This window comes from Lethenteron reissneri, chromosome 22 (assembly GCF_015708825.2).
Source record: "Lethenteron reissneri isolate LAM-NWPU_2019-01 chromosome 22, ASM1570882v1, whole genome shotgun sequence".
Lineage (NCBI taxonomy): Eukaryota > Metazoa > Chordata > Hyperoartia > Petromyzontiformes > Petromyzontidae > Lethenteron > Lethenteron reissneri.
Window position 1 is genome coordinate 9591329 of NC_083800.1, and position 18688 is coordinate 9610016.

Consider the following 18688-nt stretch of genomic DNA (forward strand, 5'->3'; position numbering starts at 1 on the left):
CTGTTTTGATGATGGCCAGCGGTGTCAGCCCCACTAAGCGTGACAGAGGTGACCCTTCCCGATCCCTCTGGGGTTCCAAAATGGTCCTTTATCGGGCAGCCTCCAATGGGCCTGCTGGCCCAGTGAGGATTGAGCCCAATGATTGTGGTGCTGTGTTCTCACCCGTTCCCGGTGCTGGCTCCTCCATCTCCGGCACGGTGATCTCCGACAGTCCCTCTTGGGCAGCGACCATCCCGGCTATCGCTGTTGCTTGTAACGTTCCCGCTCGGGTGAGTGGAGAAGCTGCTGCGGACGCCAAGGGCGGCGTCGCTGTCGCTGGGGTACTAGCTTCCCCGTCCTTCCGCAGCTGTTGCAGGAGTAGTGTAACAGCTTCTGTGAGTTGGTTGACCCGATCCGCTAAGGGCCTCCTCCTCTAGTGGGGTCGAGGGTTCTAGGACGTCTCACTCCATGCTTTCTGATGTCTTCTTATAGTTCGGGGAGCCATTCAGACCGAGTCTGTAGGCAATGCTGTTTCCGGATCACGGCGGTCCGCGGCGCTGGAAGTCTAAACTCGTTCCACCCCTGGGGTTTCTGCTGGGGTTCAGCACTACACATGCATACGCACATACATTTAGAGGGGTGTTTTTTATGCAGACTTAACATTAACGTGCATATCTAGCACATAGCACAAAAAAGCACAAGGTAGTGAACACCACGTGAAAATAGAATTAATTATTTCAAATGACAGGGATTTCAGATCATCACAACATTTATGCTTAGGAGCCAGGCATGCATTCTTCTTTGGGCATTCGTTTTAATGATTCAGCATTTTTTTACCTGTGAACAAATGGTGACTGGGATTGCCTAATTAGTATTTGGTGAACGGCATTGCTCACGTTGTCAACACTCACGCTGCAGAATGTGAATGCACAAATTAAAATTTTACATTTTAAAGTCATACATTAACATTGCATTCAGTGCTGAGTATTATGCTGAATAAAAAGGGTTGTTTTAATTGTCTTATGAGGTAGACCCATATCTAAATATCGATAGTTGGTTTACTTATTTATTTATTTAATGCGTATGTAAATTCATGCAAGCATGTTTCTCCATAAAACACAAGGACACTAATGGGAATGGCTTTTAAAGCATTTTTCATCAATGTTGATGTTCTTGAAAAGCTAATACAATATATAGTACATTACGTGCAGTTACATTGTGCATTCATGAGTGGATAATCATATATCCATAACAATTACTTTATTTTATTTTCATAGTGGGACCCATAGCTTGTTGACCATATAAACATCTTCAGAGGTGGTCAGGAGGCTAAAGGGTCAGAACACTGAGCTGCCAATGCTCAGATCTTGAGTTCGAATTCAGGTAGCCACCTATAATTTATACCAGGTTCATGGTTTCAGCAAAATCACAAAATGTCTGCATATTAAAACAAAATCTCCCAATCATATGAAATAGTTTTTGTCATTCAATTTTGCAAATTTCTTTTCGATGAATGAAACATTTTGATTGTATTGCTAATGCAACAAACATCTCTGCAGAAGATTACACATGAAAGTGGAGTACCCCTAGTATAGATAAGAAGTCACTTGAAGAAATCTCTATATTAGTTCAGTACCCTGAGTCACCCAATCACATCCAAAAATATTAACCACCCATCATTTAGTTTAACACGTAGGCTTTCGCGACCAATATTATTCATAATCAACGTTTATGGGTTAGATCGCGTTATTTATAAACGTGTCGTAACCCTCCACCACCCGATACGGCCAATCAGCAAAAAAAGTGTCACGTTGACAAAAGACAAATAGTTCACTGCTTTAGTCCACCAGTGTGTTGAAGCGTGAAACCACAACATTTACAATATTTGATTACGACGTTTCGCTGGTAATTGTGATTTAAAAGTTGTAATTAACTTCTCAGCGGAAATAACAAAGAAACCCAAAGAATGCAACACTTGGAGTAACATTCCATCCTGGGCGTCTCGACAGGCACCTTCCGATCTTCGTCCCATCCACGGGCGCCCCCACCTCCAATACGACAAAGGCCAGCCACCGCAACGCCCACCGCCCCGCGCCCCTTTCCCCACCGTCGCCACCATTCACCCTCGCAACGCTCCTTTCGCATCGCCCTCCCCCCCGTGTCCGGGCGTTCCTCGCCTGCACACCTCAGTAGGCCAGTTAAATACACACGGCCACCCCTCAGCGTCCCTTCCCCATACCCACGGGCCCTCCCTACCCCACCCCGGGTAGGGGCCAACTCCACTTTACGCCCGCGGCCCTGTGTCTCAACCTTGCCCGGTCCACTTCCATCACCCTTTCCAGCAACCTCCTCGCCCATTGACATACCCCCACAAGCAGCACAGGGGACCCGTCCAGCTCCTTTATGCGCGCCCTCCACAAAGCCTCCTTCGTCGCACCTATTACGGCCCACGCCCGGTCTCTGTCTCCCTCCCCCACCCTCCTCAAGGCACCCCACATAATGTCCTGCTCAGTCACCTGCGCCGGGGAGTACCGGTTCAGCAGCGGGCCGTTCCTCCTCCATACCTCCAGCGCAAAGGGGCACCTCACCATTGCGTGTACCGCATCCTCATCCTTGCCGCAACCTCTCGGGCATTTGGGGGAGTTTGATAATTGGCGGGCCAACATGAAGCTCCTTGTCCCTAGCCTATCCTGCACCGCCAACCATGACAAGTCTCTTTGCTCCTTTGTGAGCGCCTTTGATGCGGTGTTCTTCCATACTTGCCGGTGTACTGCTCTCTTTACCCCTGCCACCTCCTCGCAGGTCTCCCCTTTTATTCACTTCTGCCATAACTTTCTTGGGGGTCCATGGGCCCCTTTCCTGGTGCAAGCCATACTCCTTTATATAGTCCCCCACCACCATATGCAGCCATCCCTGTGGCCAGGCCAGAGGCGTGCCCCTCGTCAGCTGGGACATCCCGAGCCCCCTCATTGACCACTCCAGACGGTACCTCAAGTAGCAGGCTGCCTTCCCTCGGGGTGTTTCGGAGAAGAAACGGCCTCAGCGAGTTGCATACAAAGGTTGAGAGCAGGACCCACGCCACATCTAGGACCCCCCTCCCCCCGTTGTCTACACGTTTGCACATCGCTACCCTCTTTACACTATCCATCCCTCCCCCCCCCACAGATGAACCTAAATAATGCTGACATCAGGCTTTTTTATCTCCCCCTTGCCTGGTGGGTATACATATGCTAGATAATTAAGGGTCGGCATCACCTCCGTCCTCACTACCATGACCCTTCCATCGACAGATTCCTCCCTGCCCACCTTCGCAGCTGCTCCCTCACTTGTCATATCTTCTTTCCCCAGTTCCTCTCTGCTGACTTCTCTCGACAGAAGTCTATAACTAATATCCTGACCTCCTCTGTCCTCATCTCCAGCTCTGGTGGCCGCCCCTCGAACAGTCTCGAGTCTCCAAAGACCATCAGCACACCTTCAAACCAGAGGTCCATCCGAATCGTCTCGTCTCTTCCCCGGCACCCCATACCGATGCCACTTCCCTGCAGTGGATGACCACGTCGTCCATGTACAGCACTACCTTCCCCTGTTCCTTATTCCCTGGGACTGTCACTCCCCTGATCCCCTGGCTATTCCGTATCGCCTGTGCGAGAGGTTCCATGCCTATTACGAACAGCACCGGGGACATCGGGCAACCTTGCCTTACCCCCGACTCCACTAAGATCGTCTCTGAGAGTTCTCTGTTCACCATCACCCTGGTCCTGAGTCCTTGGTATATGCATCTCACCCATTCCACCAGGGGCCCCCTCACTCCCATTTTGTCTAGCACTGCAAAGACATACTCGTGTGAGAGCCGATCGAATGCCTTTTCCAGGTCCAGACTTAGGAGCCCCAGGGGGCACCCTCTCTCTCTTTCCACCTCGATCGCCTCCCGCTGTAGCACTAGTGAGTCCGAGATCTTTCGTCCCGGCACCGCGCATGTTTGGTCGGGCTCGACCACCTCTCCCACCACCCTCCCCAAGCGTGTCGTACCTATCTTTGCCATGATCTTATAGTCTGAGTTCAGAAGCGTAATTAGCCTCCAGTTTCCCAAATCTCTCCGGTCCCCCTTCCCCTTATACATCAGTGTGATGAGCCCCTCCCTCATGTCTTCTGGCACCAGGCCGCCCTCCAGCGTCTCCCTGCACATTTGCAGCATATCTTCCTTCAACAAATCCCAAAATGTGATGTAGAATTCCGCCGGGATTCCATCCAGTCCCGGTGTCCTGTTCCTGTTTTGCCTTCTCACCGCCTCCCCCACTTCCCCCATCTGGATCCTCTCTTTCAGCCCCTCTGGGTTCCTAACTTCATGTCTCAGCTCTCCCAGCAGAGCCTCCCACATCCCCTTATCCGTTTGCTTCCTCCCATACAACTCCCCATAGTAATCCCTCGCTATCTCTATCATTTCCTCAGTCGTTACCTGCCTGCCTCTAGTCGGGCTCACCAATTCCTTAACTGTGTTATCTCCTGTCCTGCATTTATTAAAGAAGTATCTCGTACACTTTCCCCCCTCTTCAATTGCCCTGACCCTTGCCCTGTATACCAGTTGCCTGGCTCTCCTCTCTAATACTGAGGATAGCCTCCCCTTCAACCTCCCTATGTCCTCACCCATGGGGAACACCAGCTCCATTAATCTGTACTTCTTCTCGATCCTGGTATTCCATAATTGCAGCTCCCTCTTCACGCTCATCCCCTTGCTATATGTCTGGAAGAGAGCCTTTATCCTGCCTTTCACCATACTCCACCACTCAACCCTCGTGGAAAAGCATTCCTGGAGGGTCGTCCAGTCTTTGTACCGCTTTACGAAGTCCTCCACCACCTTTCCGTCTGCCAACAGGCTCACATTCATCTTCCAGGTTCCCTTCCCTATTTTCAGGCCGCCTGGAATGCCGAATTTTGCCTTTACCCAATTGTGGTCTGAAAGGGAGAAAGGTTCCAAATCTGCCCCTTCCACCCTCACATCGGCAGACACAAAAAGGAAGTCTATTCGTGATTGTGTTCCACCGCCCTTATTCGACCACGTATATCCTGGTCTCATCGGGTGCACCTTTCTGAAGGCATCCGTCATTTCAAAGTCCTCCATCAACTCTTTCAGCTTCCAAGAGGATGGGTCAAGCTTCCTTCCTCGCGGCAACCGATAACAAGTCTGTCAGGTGCAATGGGCAATTAAAATTGCCCCCCATTATAATCTGCCGTCTCGTGGCCAGCAGGGTCGCCACGTTATTCCACATGTCCATCCTTCCTGCACATGTTGTAGGGGCGTACACATTTATCAGTGTCAGTTCCGCATCCCCATAGGATACATCCACATAGTGGAGACTGGAGACGTCCCGGGATCACCTCTTAGGACCCCGTTATTTTTGTATACCCCTCCTGCCTAGGAGGGTCACCACCCCTGTGCATCGGTTTTCATTGCCCCCTGACCAGAAGTAGTACCCGTCCCAGCCCTCCAACAGCTCCTCCCGGCCCAGGGTATATGGAAGGTGACACTCTTGGAGGAAGACCACCTCCCTCTTGGTAGCCGGCAGCAGTTGCATTATCACTCCTCTCCTCCCCTGTCCCTTCAAACTTCTCACATTCACGGACGCCATGGTAAGTTCCATGTCGGGATGTGTCTCAGTCCGACTCCGCCCTCTCCGCTCGCCCTCCATAGCAGCTTTCGTTCACCAGCTCCCGCAGCTTCATCTTGCCCCTTGCTCTCAAGGGTTTCCCCCTGTGCCGGCTCCCCACCATTTCCTCCATCCCCTCCCTCGAGGCCTCTGTGTCCGGCGAGGAGTCCAAGGGTTCAGCGCTGCCTGAAGGGGCGACTCTTTTTGGGGCTCTCTGTAGCTTCCTTTTCCTTCCGGTTGGTCCCTCCCATGTCTCGCTGCCACCTTCCTCCTGCTGTCGTTCCCCTTTTCCTTCATCCTCCTCCACCGCCTCCACCCAGTCTTCCATGGTCGTCTCGAGGAGGGCCGAGGAGGAAGAGGTATGGTGCCCCCCGGCACCATACCTCTTCCTCCTCGGCCCCCCTCGCCCACCCCATCAGTTCCCGCCCTCCCCTCCATTTCCGCCATCCGCCCCCTCTGCCGTGCCTCCGCCACCCTCCTCTCAACCCCTTGCTGTGCCTCCCTCTCACCTCCCCCTGCTGCCGGCAGGTCAGCCTGGTTGCTCCAGTCCCCCCCGGCCCCACAGGTGGTGTCGGTGGCTCTCTGCTCTCTCCGCATCTCCATCTTGCCTCCTGCAATCGCCATCTGGCCAACTCGGTCGTCCCGGGCTCCCTCAGCAGTGCAGGTGGTGTCCATTGCTCTTGCCGCTCGCCCTGCCTCCTTTTTGTCTGTTGCGACCGCTAGCTGGGCAGCTCGGTCGGCCCGGTCTCTCTCGGCAACTCGGGTGGCACCCGTGGCCCTCGACTCTCGCCATGTCCCCTCCTCGTCTTCTGCGACTTCCATCTCGATGCTCCAGCAGTCCCAGCCTCTTGGTAGCGTGGTCATCCCTGGCCTCACGGCCAGGGCCCTCGCAGGCTTCGGAGCTGGTAGTTACGTCTCGCGGGTGATCGCCGTGGCGATAGCAACTTGAGGTCCGGACGGGCTGGAAGGATCACCTAAGTGCTCCTGGTGTCTCCCTTGACAAGCCAGGAAAATGCATGACCACAACCCGAAACAGGGGATCCTTTTGTAACAAACAGTGCCCTTACTGCAGTAGCACGGAGTATGAGGCGATAGAACTTCCCATCCGACACACCGCAAGGGCCCAGGGCTGTTTAAAATTCCTTCATTTCTCAATCATTGGTAGACCACTACCTTGAACAGCCAAAAATAACATGAAAAACAGGAGACCGCATGACCATAACCCGAAAACAGGGGATCCTTGTAACAACCAGCGCCCTTACAAATGCACAGAATACGTCGCGATAGAACTCCCCATCCTACGCACCCTTTAAGCAAAAAGGTAAAAAAAGTGCTCAGCGTCGCGAAGGAGGATATATTCATTCACCCATCCTCCACGGCGAAGGGCATTCTCAACCAGCACAATTCAACCTATGCCACCCGGAGTTGGCGGCCATCTTCATTTCGCGTTTGTGGCCTCTCTGCCCATTGTCTCCCGCTCCACCTCCACCACCCTTTCTAACAGCCCCCTGGCTAGGCGGTATACCTCGGGAGGCAACATATAGATACCCTTAATCAGCTTCTGGTGCGCCGTCCACAGGGCCTCTTTTCTGGTGCCTATGACGGCCCATGCCTGAGCCCAGACCTCACCCGCCCTCTGTCTGAACATCCCCCAAATTATATTAGGCGCTGTGGTCTTTACGGGGCAAAAATGGGACAGCAGGGTCGACATAACTCCCACACCTCCTGAGCAAATGGGCACTGTATGAGGGCATGAGCAGCGCTCTCTCCCAGGCCGCAGCCTCTCAGGCAATCAGGAGAGTGGGCCAATCTGCGGGAACACATAAATAGTCTGCATTCCAGCCTGTCCCATGCGGCCAGCCAGGATAAGTCCCGCTGCCTTTTCGTCAGGGCTGCCGATGTTACATTTTTCCAAATTTGTCGGTGCCGGGTACCCCGAGCACCTGGCACTTCTGTACAGACCTCCTTTTTAGACATTTCCGCCAGGACTTCCCTGGGAACCCACGACCCCCGTGTCTGGCCCGGCTCATACTTCGTAATGTATTCGTTCACTGCGGTGCACAACCACCCCTGAGGCCAAGCCAGGGGGGTGCCGCACGGCAACGATGCCATGCCTAGCCGCCTCAGGAGCCACGCCAGTCTGTACTGTACATAATACGAGGCTTTCACCTGGAGGCCATTGGAGAAATATAGGCACAGCGTATCACAGACAAAATCATGTCAAGGATGCACGCGACATTCGGGGCCCCCTTCCCACTATTCTCGGTACGTTTGTACATTGTTTCTCTTTTCACTCGGTCCATCCCTCCCCCCCAGATGAACCTGAAGAACAGGCGTTCCATCCTTTTTGCCATTTGCGCGCCCGGCGGGAACACGTAGGCCAGGTAGATAAGTACCGGGAGGATTTCCACCCTCAAGACCAACATTCTACCTTCCATTGAAAGGCACATGTCTGCCCAACCAGCCAGCCTGCCCCTCACCATGCTCTCTTTTCCCTTCCAATTCTTTGTCGCAGAGTCCTCCCTATAGAATGTGACTCCTAAGATTTTGATCCCCTCCACCAGTACTGTTATACCTGGCGGGCGGCCCTCGAATAACCTGGGGTCACCGAATATCAGCATCTCACTTTTTCTTACATTCACCTTTAACCCTGAGGCCAAAAATAATCTATCCGCGAGTCCTAGGGCCTCCCATACCGAAGCGACATCCCCACAGAAAATGACAACATCGTCCATATACATGGCAATTTTTGCTGGTTCCGTACACCCTGGCATGCTCACCCCTCTAACCAGCAGACTTCCCCTGACAGCCTAGGCAAAAGGCTCCATGCACATTATGAATAACACAGGTGACATCGGACACCCCTGCCGCACACCGGACCCAATTGGGAACCCTTCCGAGAGGACTCCATTTATTAGCAGGCTGCCTGTAAGCGTATGATATAGTTTCCTTATCCAGTCAATACGCTGTTTCCCCACCCCCATTCGCCTCAAAACTGCGAACAAATAATCGTGCGAGATGCTATCAAATGCCTTCTCCTGATCTAAACTGAGTAGTCCCAATACGCTACCCCTCTCCACTGTGGTTTCCACCACCTCCCTCTACAGGACGAGGTTATCAGATATCCGCCTGCCCGGAACCGCACACTTATGGTCAGACCGAACCACCTCCCCCACCACCTTCCCCAGCCGCACCACGATAACCTTGGCCAGGATTTTATAATGGGTGTTCAGCAGGGTGATCGGGCGCCAGCTCCCGAGGTCACTGCGCTCCCCCTTCTCCTTGTATACAAGGGTTATGACCCCTCTTGTGATTGAATCTGGCACAGGGCCTTCCTCCGTAATTTCCTTATACATCTGCCACATGTCGTCCCTGATGGTATTCCAAAACGTAACATAGAATTCGGCCGGTATCCCGTCTTCGCCCGGTGCTCTGTGCCGACGTAATCCCCCCACCGCCTCATCCAATTCTGCCGTCTGGATATGCTTGTTCATCTCCTCTGGAGTCCCAATAACCCTATCTACCTCCCCTAGCAATGTGCTCCGTGCCCCCTCGTCTGACGGCCTACTCCTGTACAATTCCTTGAAGTAACCCCTGACGGCCTCCACTATCTCATCTGTGTGCTTGAGTCTACCTAATCTGGGGCATACCAATTCTCGGACTGTGTTGTCCGCTTTCCTGCATTTCTTAAAGAAAAAATGCGTGCATCGCTCACCCTCCTCGACCGCCTTCACCCGTGCCCTGAAAGCGAGCTGCGCGGCCTGCTTCTCCAACAACGCAGAGATCCTATCTTTTAGTTGCTTTATTTCTCCCATGATGGGAAATCCCAGTTCCATCAGTTTATATGCTCCTTCCAATCTCTCATTCAATCCCCGCAACGCACCCTTTACGCTCCTCCTTCTGCTCTGGGTCTGGAAAAAGGTCTTAATTCGCCCCTTCACCATTCCCCACCATTCGGCTATAGTGCCAAAGCAGCACCGCAGGCTCCCTCCATTCCTCGTACTGCCTGACGAATTCTTCCACCACCTTTTTGTCCTCCAGCAGTCCCGTGTTCATGCGCCAGATTCCCCTTCCCAACCTCCCAGCTATTATTTTATGGTCGGAAAATGAGAAGGGTTCGTTTTCCACCGTCTCCGTCTTAACCTTGGCAGAGACAAAGAGGAAATCAATCCTCGAGTGTGAGGTTCCCAAACAACTAGATCACATGAACCCTGGTCGCTTTGGGTGTAATGACCGGTAAGAGTCATTCAAATCAAAATCTCTAACCAAAGCCCACAGCCTCCTAGAGGAGGGGTCCAACCTTCGACTTCCGGTGACTGGCAGCGTGTCCGACAGGGATAGAGGACAATTAAAATCGCCCCCCATGACGATGTGCCTTCGTGTTAGCAGCAAGGCTGCCACATTCTCTAGTAACTCCACACGTTCCAGAGAGCATCTGGGGACATACACGTTGATCAGCCGGACCACCGCCCCATCATATGAAACATCGACATAGTGGAGTCGTCCCGGGACCACTTCTCGGGCCTCCTGCACCTCTACGTTCTTTCTACCTAGGAGGATGACCACTCCTGAGCACCTATTAACATTACTTCCGGACCAGAAGCAGTGTCCCTCCCAGTCCCTAGCCAGCTCCTCTCGACCAAGGGAGTATGGCAAGTGGCACTCCTGTAAAAAGTAAACGTCCTTTTTCAGGGACCGTAGGTAATGTAGAATGGCCCCTCTCCTAGCATTGCCCCACATTCTCCTCACGTTTACCGATGCTATGGTGAGGTCCATACTCAGAATTGCCTCTCCCTACCCAGACACGTCGTCCAATAGTTTGTACAAGTTTTTATCAGCCAATCCCTGCAACTGTTCTGCTCTCCTAAGCTCCTTGGGCAGCCCTCTTCCCTGGTTGATCTTAGCCGCCATGGCACCATCTTCTGACGTCCTCGTATCTGTCGAGGAGCACGACGTTCTGGGCATTGTGTGGGGGTAGTCCTTGTTTGGGCGCGCGGCGCCCTCCGTTTTCTTTTCGTTATCCTCGTAAGTTTCTCCCTCTTGGTGCTCGCCCTCTGCTGCTCCTCCCCTTCCTCTCCCACCTCCACCGCCTCTGCCCAGCTAACCACCGGTGGTTCGGGGGGCTTTTCCACGAACTCCTTGTCCTCATCCATGGGGTGCTCCGCCTGCCGGCCCATGGGATTTGCGCCTTCCTCCGACGTCATCTCCCCCTCCTCCTTCTCGTCCCACAGCGGCATACCCAGCCCGTCCTCCTCTCTACTCCCGTCCCCCATCGTCCCCTCTAGCTGTGTTTGTTTCCGCCAGACCTCGGCCGCCTCCCCTTCTCCATCCGCCACCTTGCTCTTATGTGCCCAGACCTTATTGGCATATGATACAGGTGGTCCTTTTCCCCGCATAGATTGCACGATGCCGGGGCGCTACATTCCGCCACAACGTGGTCCTGCGCCTTACATCGGTAGCATATCTTTGCTTCACACGCTGCGGCCAAATGGCTGCTTCCCCCACACCCTTTCGCAAAGCTTGGGCTGCCCAGCGTATACCACGTAGCCCCTATTGCCACCAATGTTCAGGGCACTCGGGATGTATTGTAGGGCCCCTTCTGCCGTTCTCAGCCTCACTCGCCATTGCCTGGCGCCCGTCCAGATCCCTAGAGAGTCTTGGACTCGTTTACCATCAAATAACACCAGGTAGTGCTGCCTCAGCCACACCTCGACGTCGTGGTCTGGCAGAGTCTCATTATACAGAAACACGGTGACAATGTTTGTATCTAGCTCGGAGAGCAGTTGGAGCTTAAGCAGTGACAGTGGCCGTTTCCCCGCCTTCTCCTCGAACGAAGTCATAAAACGTTGCCACAAGTTACTTGTCTTGAAGCTCACGTCAAAAACCTGGCCACCCGGCAGGGCTATCAAACAAAACAGATCTGCAGGATCCACTCGCAGAATTTCTATCATCACAGACTGCACGAATCTCAGTCTGTCGATAGTGACCTCCTCTGGCACGTCCTCCTTGAAGGACACCCGTACACAATTGTGCCGCTTGGCGTATATCGGGGTGAAGTTCACCCCCGGTCCTCCGCGCCACCGCCCTGTGTGCTCCTGGGGCCGCCCTGCCCCCACAGGTCCAGGACTTGCCTGGACAGCGTCGCTTTGGGCACCCTGCGCCTGCAGGCCCGCCGAGCTCGGTGCTTCCTCCGCCTCCTCTCCTGGGCTGGCCGACACCATTCCACTCCTCGTCGGCTCCTCTCCCTTCCTCGCCCGCTGCCACCAGGCGTCCTCCTCCGCCTGCCTCCCGGTCGAGGTCGACGCTCGCGCCCCGTCCCTCTCCTCTGCGGGTCTCCCTCCTCCAGGCAGTCCCACCTCGCCATCCTCCGCCTCTGCAGCAGGCAACCTGGCCTGCTCATCTTGGCTCACCACCCCAGAACGCTTGGTCGCCATGCCCCCAAGGGCTTACGAGGCTGCCACTGGCCAGGCAGCCAGGGAGCCGAGACTTGGCACGACACCAGGAGAGACACAGCAGTGGTCGCGGCTCACCGGGCTGTAGAGGAAGCCAGGCTCGTTGCGGCCCTCCTCATCGGGCAATTCGCCAGAATGGTGAGGCTCTGCTCTTGCTCCCGGTCTTAAATAGAGCAGCAGCAGTGTGACGTCATCATTTAACTCATCAGGTGCAACGATTTGAGGAGGAGGGGGGGGTTATTGTAATTATGTACTAGATTAGTAATCAGGCAATTGTTACGATGTTAGTTGTAGATGAGTAATCAGTTGTAATGTGTGTTATTGGAATTATATGCTACGTTAGTAATCAGTTAATTAGTGTTTGTTTCCCCTATAAGGAATTGTAATATGTATTATTTAATAATACGCTTCCAGGCCGCACTACGCCTGTAGCTGTCTGAGCGGTTAAAGTTATTTCTGTTTCTCTCAATTTCAATGGATTCTCTAATTAGTCTTTGCCAGTAGTAACTAGTTTTACACAAAACTTCAATGTTATCAAAATCAATTGAGTGTCCCTGTTGGCAAGCATGTGTAATAAAGGACTCTCTCTCAGATGTCGATCTCCGTTGTTCTTCATTGGGTTCGTAGAATCTCGTTACCACGGCGTCCTCGCTCAGGCCCGCATCTCTCCCGACGATCTCTCCACAGCCACTCGGCTGCTCCGATATGCAGTCTCCCTGCTGCTCCGATATGCAGTCTCCCTGCTGCTCCGTTAGGCAGTCTCCCTGCTGCTCCACCTTGCAGCCACACCGCTGCTCCGCTCTCTAGCTTCACTGCTGCCCCATATACAGCTAGCCTCCCACAGCCGCTAGCTCTCTGCGTCTGACACCGATGGCTGACGGTGTCGACGTCTCCTACCGCGTGACGACCGCGCCACTCTCTCCGTCCTGCCCAGCGTGGCCTCCTCCTGTTTCACTCCGTCTCAACTCCCCTTTCCCGTTCCGGTTCTCCCCCTAAATCCTCTCTTCCACGTGACCCTAACTCCACCCACTCCCCACGTGACCCAGACTCCGCCCCCCCCCCTCAATCCTTGCTCGCATTACACATGTTCTGCCACTGCCGACAGTTGTGTTGGAGATAGTTTAATACCCCTCATTTAGTTTATGAGTCAATTGGCAGGTCACGCATGACAGAATGAAATATGGAACGCCTCCACTTCCAGGAACATTTTGCCAGCGTGGAAGAGAAGGCCAAATACCATCGAAAGGGGCTGTCGGCTAGCTACAACTGCCATTCTGCTGACAAGCACTTGCGGGCTGCACCTATCCCTCACTAATTCGTCAACACAGCTGCGACATTCAAAATCAATGTTTTTGTGCGTTCACGTATTGTTTTTGCTATTTATGTGTGTGGCACTTGACACGATGGCCACCCTTGAAAACGAGATGTTCCATCTCAATTTAAATATTAAGGTGATAAATAGAACTCGACAATGGGTGTTGTGAGCAGCGTACCTTTTACGTGGCAACAACACTTGACAATGCTGCCATGACATTTGTTCACAAGCAGCAACATTGAAATTTCACTCAATGCTATAGCTATGGATGGCACGATGTGAGCCGAAACACCTTCATATTTGTTCACAGCTGCAGCAGATTACAGTTGCAAATATTACCAGCTCTGCGATTGTGATAACATTTTATTATTAGCAGTTGTGTTCTTTGTAGGCTCTTAAATGCTCTTAAAGTAATACCTACGTGACTTTACCGAAATAACCAAAGAGTAGGAAACTACTGTATATCAAATTACTCCAAGTATATTTAATTTAAATGGAATTATTATGTTTGATGGCTGTTATTGAGGTATGAAAATGGTTAATTACAATGCGCACGCACCTTCATCCCCTGAAATGTCAGATGCGTGTAATTTTCTTATACATCAGCATTTCAAACCCCCGAATTAATTAAATAAAACTATCGCATAGAGAAATATGCGTGCTCACTCTAAATACCGTAACATGCATATTATGTTGGGGTAGATCAATGGTGAAGTCTACAATAGAGGTTTTTGGGTGAGATCACGTAAATATAAATGTGTCATTAAACCTGCCACCACCCGACACATCCAATTCGTAAGGTTTGTTTGTAAATAAAACATGCCAATTCGTTACTAGTACAGCACACCGGTGTGTTGGAGAGTAATCCCACAATATTTACAATTCGAGTACGATGTTTCACCAGTAATTACAACTAGCATGATCAGAAGGACAGCCAGAGTTGGATAATATTGGTCGCACAAGTCTATGTGTTAAATAAACCAATGGTGCAGTGGTTAGCGCACTGCGCTGTGAACCCATGACACCCGAGTTCAATTCCCAACCATGGCTAACATCATTGGTGAGTAAGATCCGGTCCTGGGCGCCTCTTCACCAACTTGTCACACTTAACAAGCATAGTCAAGTATGGTAAAAAAAAATCTTATGACTGATATGAGTAGTCCTTCCTTCAGAAATGTATTGGCTGAATGTTATTATCAATGGAACTAATATTGGTTGCGCGCCATATTCAGCAGAAAAGCTGAGATGGAAGCGCAGATAGCATCGAGAACTTTTTACTATATTTAAACTAAACAGAAGAGAAAATAAACGTGTTTAAGTAGGTGTTAAACGCACCGTGAAGATGTATTATTTACTGTTAAATTCACCAGTTGTGTGTGGTTCCTGAGGCCTTGTACTGAAACTTGCACAACCCGTATTCGAACCTTACAAACAATTACTTTGTCGGAGTTAAGAAAGGGCAGAAATTGACTGACATACTTTACAGTGTGGTGCTCTGAAATATGAATAAGGTGGAAAGAGGTTTTGATTGAACCTATATATCGGTTTCATTATTACGTTGAAAATAACCCTTCAACTTCTTCAAAGATGAATGTATGTTGAACTTATTTTGCACCATACGTAGTCAACCGTGCTTATCGGAAGTTCACCAAAGTTAGACACGGCACATCAACTGGACATAGCAGTGGACTGCTATTGCAACGTTAATTGTCTTGTTTATCGTGGAATTATTCCATTGTGCAATGGTTAGCACCCTGGCCTTGCAATACAGATGTTGTTTGAGATCCCGGTGCGCCAGTTGACACAATGGACATGTTTATTAAATCTCCCTGCCTCTGTCCAACCATAAGTATAAATGGGTATGCACCAGTTAGTAAATCAACAGGCCATGTATGATGGGGTAAAGTGTGGAAATTCTCACCTATTCCATGGAAGAGGCAGTCAAACTTTCCTCTAGAGTGGTGTATCTCAAACTGTTTCGGCCCGCAGACCACACAGCCTCCCACCTCTCTTGTCAAAACGCATTCACTTATCTGTAAATACTAGTAGTTAAAATGTATTACAATTTTTTTTGAAATACAGCTATACCTTTTTTGACGGACGGCATTTAATCTTTGGGTTAGGATAGGGTAGCCTACCTAACTTGTTTTTTAAATTAAATATTGTAACTAAAATATATATATTTTACAATGTTTTGATTGTATTTCAATGGGGGCTCAGTATATAGCATAAATCGCGATGTAGGAGAGGGGGGTACAGAAACTCCGTATATCTTAGTACTTAGTCCCGAACAGCTGCACCTGAGTTTAGAGCTCGCTGCCCCACTGAGTGGTACCTTTTTTTCCAGACGTGCACTTTTACATGGGAAGGTGAGGGAGAAAGAAATAAAGTGGAGGGAGCGGGGGGAAGGAGGGGTGGGGGGGAAGTAATAATTAACGTCCGGAACAATAACGTCATTATTGTCCAAATCAAACTTGCGTTTGCCTCACAGCCCCGCGGACCCACGTGAAGGACCGTCTCCGACCACCCGGTGTTACTGGGAACCACACTCTCAGAACCACTGCTCTCGAGGGAGTGCTTTAGAGCTGCTTCTAAATGGAGGGCCTTGAATTGCTTTGATCAAGCAACATGAGAAAGCGATTGCAGGGCTGCAGCTTTACTGGCTGCCATAGTACGATTCAAAACAGAAATTGATTTTAAAATGTTTGAAATTATTTTGGACACGTAGAATAAATTTCAGCGCAGAGATTACAATCACATTCAGTGTTGATTTTTTTTCTTCAAAATGTATAGTTTTGTCCATTTATATTCTATAATTGTAGCAAGGATTGTGATATCATTCATAAGCTAATTAATTTCATTCACACCCCTGTATTGCAATTCATCACTTTGGAGAAAATGTTTGGTAGTTTACACGTTTGAGATTTATGATACTCCAAAAGCTGCTGGTCTGCTAGATTTACAAGAAATGGCAATACAGTACAATAAACACGTTCTTTAGGAGTGGGCAGCTAGGAACTTGGTTGGACAGCGCATTCGTGCACGACAGAAAGCTCGCGGTCACGTGACACACTTCAACCAATCCGAGAGCGTACATGTTTGGGAGGGGCTATGCACGACAGACATTACCTTGTGTGCAGTGTGGAACTGTTGTTCCTACCTATATTACTGTTTTAATGCTATGATGAATGCAGCACCACTGGTGGCTGCAAATGTCATGAAAAATATAATTGTACAGTATATGACCGAAATCAATTCTTACACACACAATTCGATGAAGGTGCAGTGGGTTCGATTGAGGCGCACACTTGATCTTGGAGGCAACACGTTTATTAACTAATACCACGGGGAAACTGTTAACATTCGCAGGATAATGACTTAGGGTGTTGACCACCACCGCTGACTATATACATATTGGATGGGATAACTACTAATTGGACCAGGACAGCTAACACGCTGCCTGGTCCACGTGCGCGAAGACCAGAGACCGAGGACCCAGGATCGAAGACGAAGGATTCCTTCCCAGAGATGGACAGCCCCGATCATTTTCGGGACTCGGCCTTTATGGGCTGCGGCGTGGTCAGGCTCCACCCTTGGCCACGCCCCTTTCCAGATCCTTCTCGGAGACTCGGGGCCCGAATCACGTGTCCCTCTCACCTCCTCTTTGGTCCTCTTTACCACCTCGTCCGGTCACGTGCCTTCTCGGGTTCACCCAGACTGTTATGTTCTCACTCGGCCTCTATCTCACTGCCATCGGGACCATGCCCTGCCTCGAGCCCTTTCATGGCATACTCCCTTTATTGCTAGAGAGAGGCTCCGCACATACAGTACCATTCTTCACCCGTGATAAGAAGGCTCAGCTAATCGAGTCTCTCACCTTTCTTAAGAGATGCCGCGACTCTAAGGTAATACCAAACGCATTTACACTAACATCTGCTGCTGTAACTTCTTCTAATGCGAAACGAATTTTGTCTAGAACTAGCTTAGCTCTTATCTCAGAGAAAATCAGACTTACGCGCACCGATCTAGATCAGTTAGATAAGACACTCTACAAATCACACTTATCTTTGAGTGCAACAATGTCCACATCGGATTGGGAACATGTAGACAAAATGACAGCCTCTTCAGCTGCCGCTATGTCGACCAAATGTAAGGATAACTTGATTTCCAAATTCAACCGCCTCTCAAACAAGAGACCGGACCCACACATTGAAAAGTTAGACGTTAACAAAGTCGTAATTAATCGCAGTAACAGTTATATTTCTGAAGGTCTGAAATCCGTTTTAGCTAAAGGACTAAAGTTTGCAGTCACACCTAGACACATACCAGTTAATGATATAATTGCTAGAGTAGATGTAGCTCTCAAGGGCCTGAGTCACATTGCTGCAGATGTAGCAAGATCTGAAATCTCTGCAACCCTCAAAAACGCTAAGATGCCAGCTAGCAACATCAGCAAAGATGAGCGTTTTGAATTAGCTCAATTAAAAAGAGGGATGACATTGTCATCCTCTCAGCCGACAAAGGCAATGCCACTGTCATCATGGACAAAACAGAATACAACAACAAAATTTAAGAACTACTCAACGATGACAGCTATACAAAAAAAAGTATAACCCGTAAAAACAAAGTTTTTCACTATAAATCCTTTATATGCGTGGCGGCTAGAGTCCTCTCGTCCTCTGGCTTGAGATGGCTGCCACCTATGGGTCAGATGATTGCATTGCACCATTAAGCAATTGGTAATTAAATATAATATTTTTGTCCTAAAAAGTGTAAAATTTTGGAAAAAAATTGTTCACGAACATTAATTGTCTCGCACAACGAGTCTGTGTGCAAAATGTCAGCTCGATTGGATCACGGGAAGTGGGTTAAAAAACGATCGAAAGATTTGCACGGTCGTAAGCCAGTAAGCAAGCACGCAAGCACGCAAGCAGCAAGCAAGCAAGCAAGCGAACTTAATATAAAGGATTTTATAAAAAAGACACCCCACCAACAGCCTCGTCTCTAAAACCAACAAAATCATTTCTGCTTCAACCACATTAATTGATCAGACCAAACAGTTCTCGTTGAAACCTTCTGCAGCCAGGCCACCAAGATTATACGGCTTGCCAAAGATACATAAAGAAGATACACCTCTTCATGCCATTGTCTCTACTATCAACTCCCCCACCTACAAACTGGCTCGTTTTTTGTCTGAAATCCTACGGCCTTTCACTGGAAAAACCACCTCTGCGGTACTAAACTCAACTGACCTGGTATCGACACTCAAGGGAATTTCCCTGTCCCCAGACGACCTG

The 18688-nt window shown here is 50.2% G+C and overlaps 1 protein-coding gene across 1 annotated transcript; it reads right to left on the reverse strand.

Moving 5' to 3' along the window:
• Positions 1 to 11095: 11095 nt before the first annotated feature.
• On the reverse strand, positions 11096 to 12058 carry ZCCHC3 (zinc finger CCHC-type containing 3). Its single transcript, XM_061556690.1, has one exon. The coding sequence runs from the start codon at positions 12056 to 12058 to the stop codon at positions 11096 to 11098; it is 963 nt and encodes a 320-aa protein (XP_061412674.1).
• Positions 12059 to 18688: the final 6630 nt, after the last annotated feature.

Excerpts from the sequence above, each read along its gene's own strand:
- ZCCHC3 (XM_061556690.1), bottom strand. The coding sequence starts at position 12,058 with ATGGCGACCAAGCGTTCTGGGGTGGTGAGCCAAGATGAGCAGGCCAGG.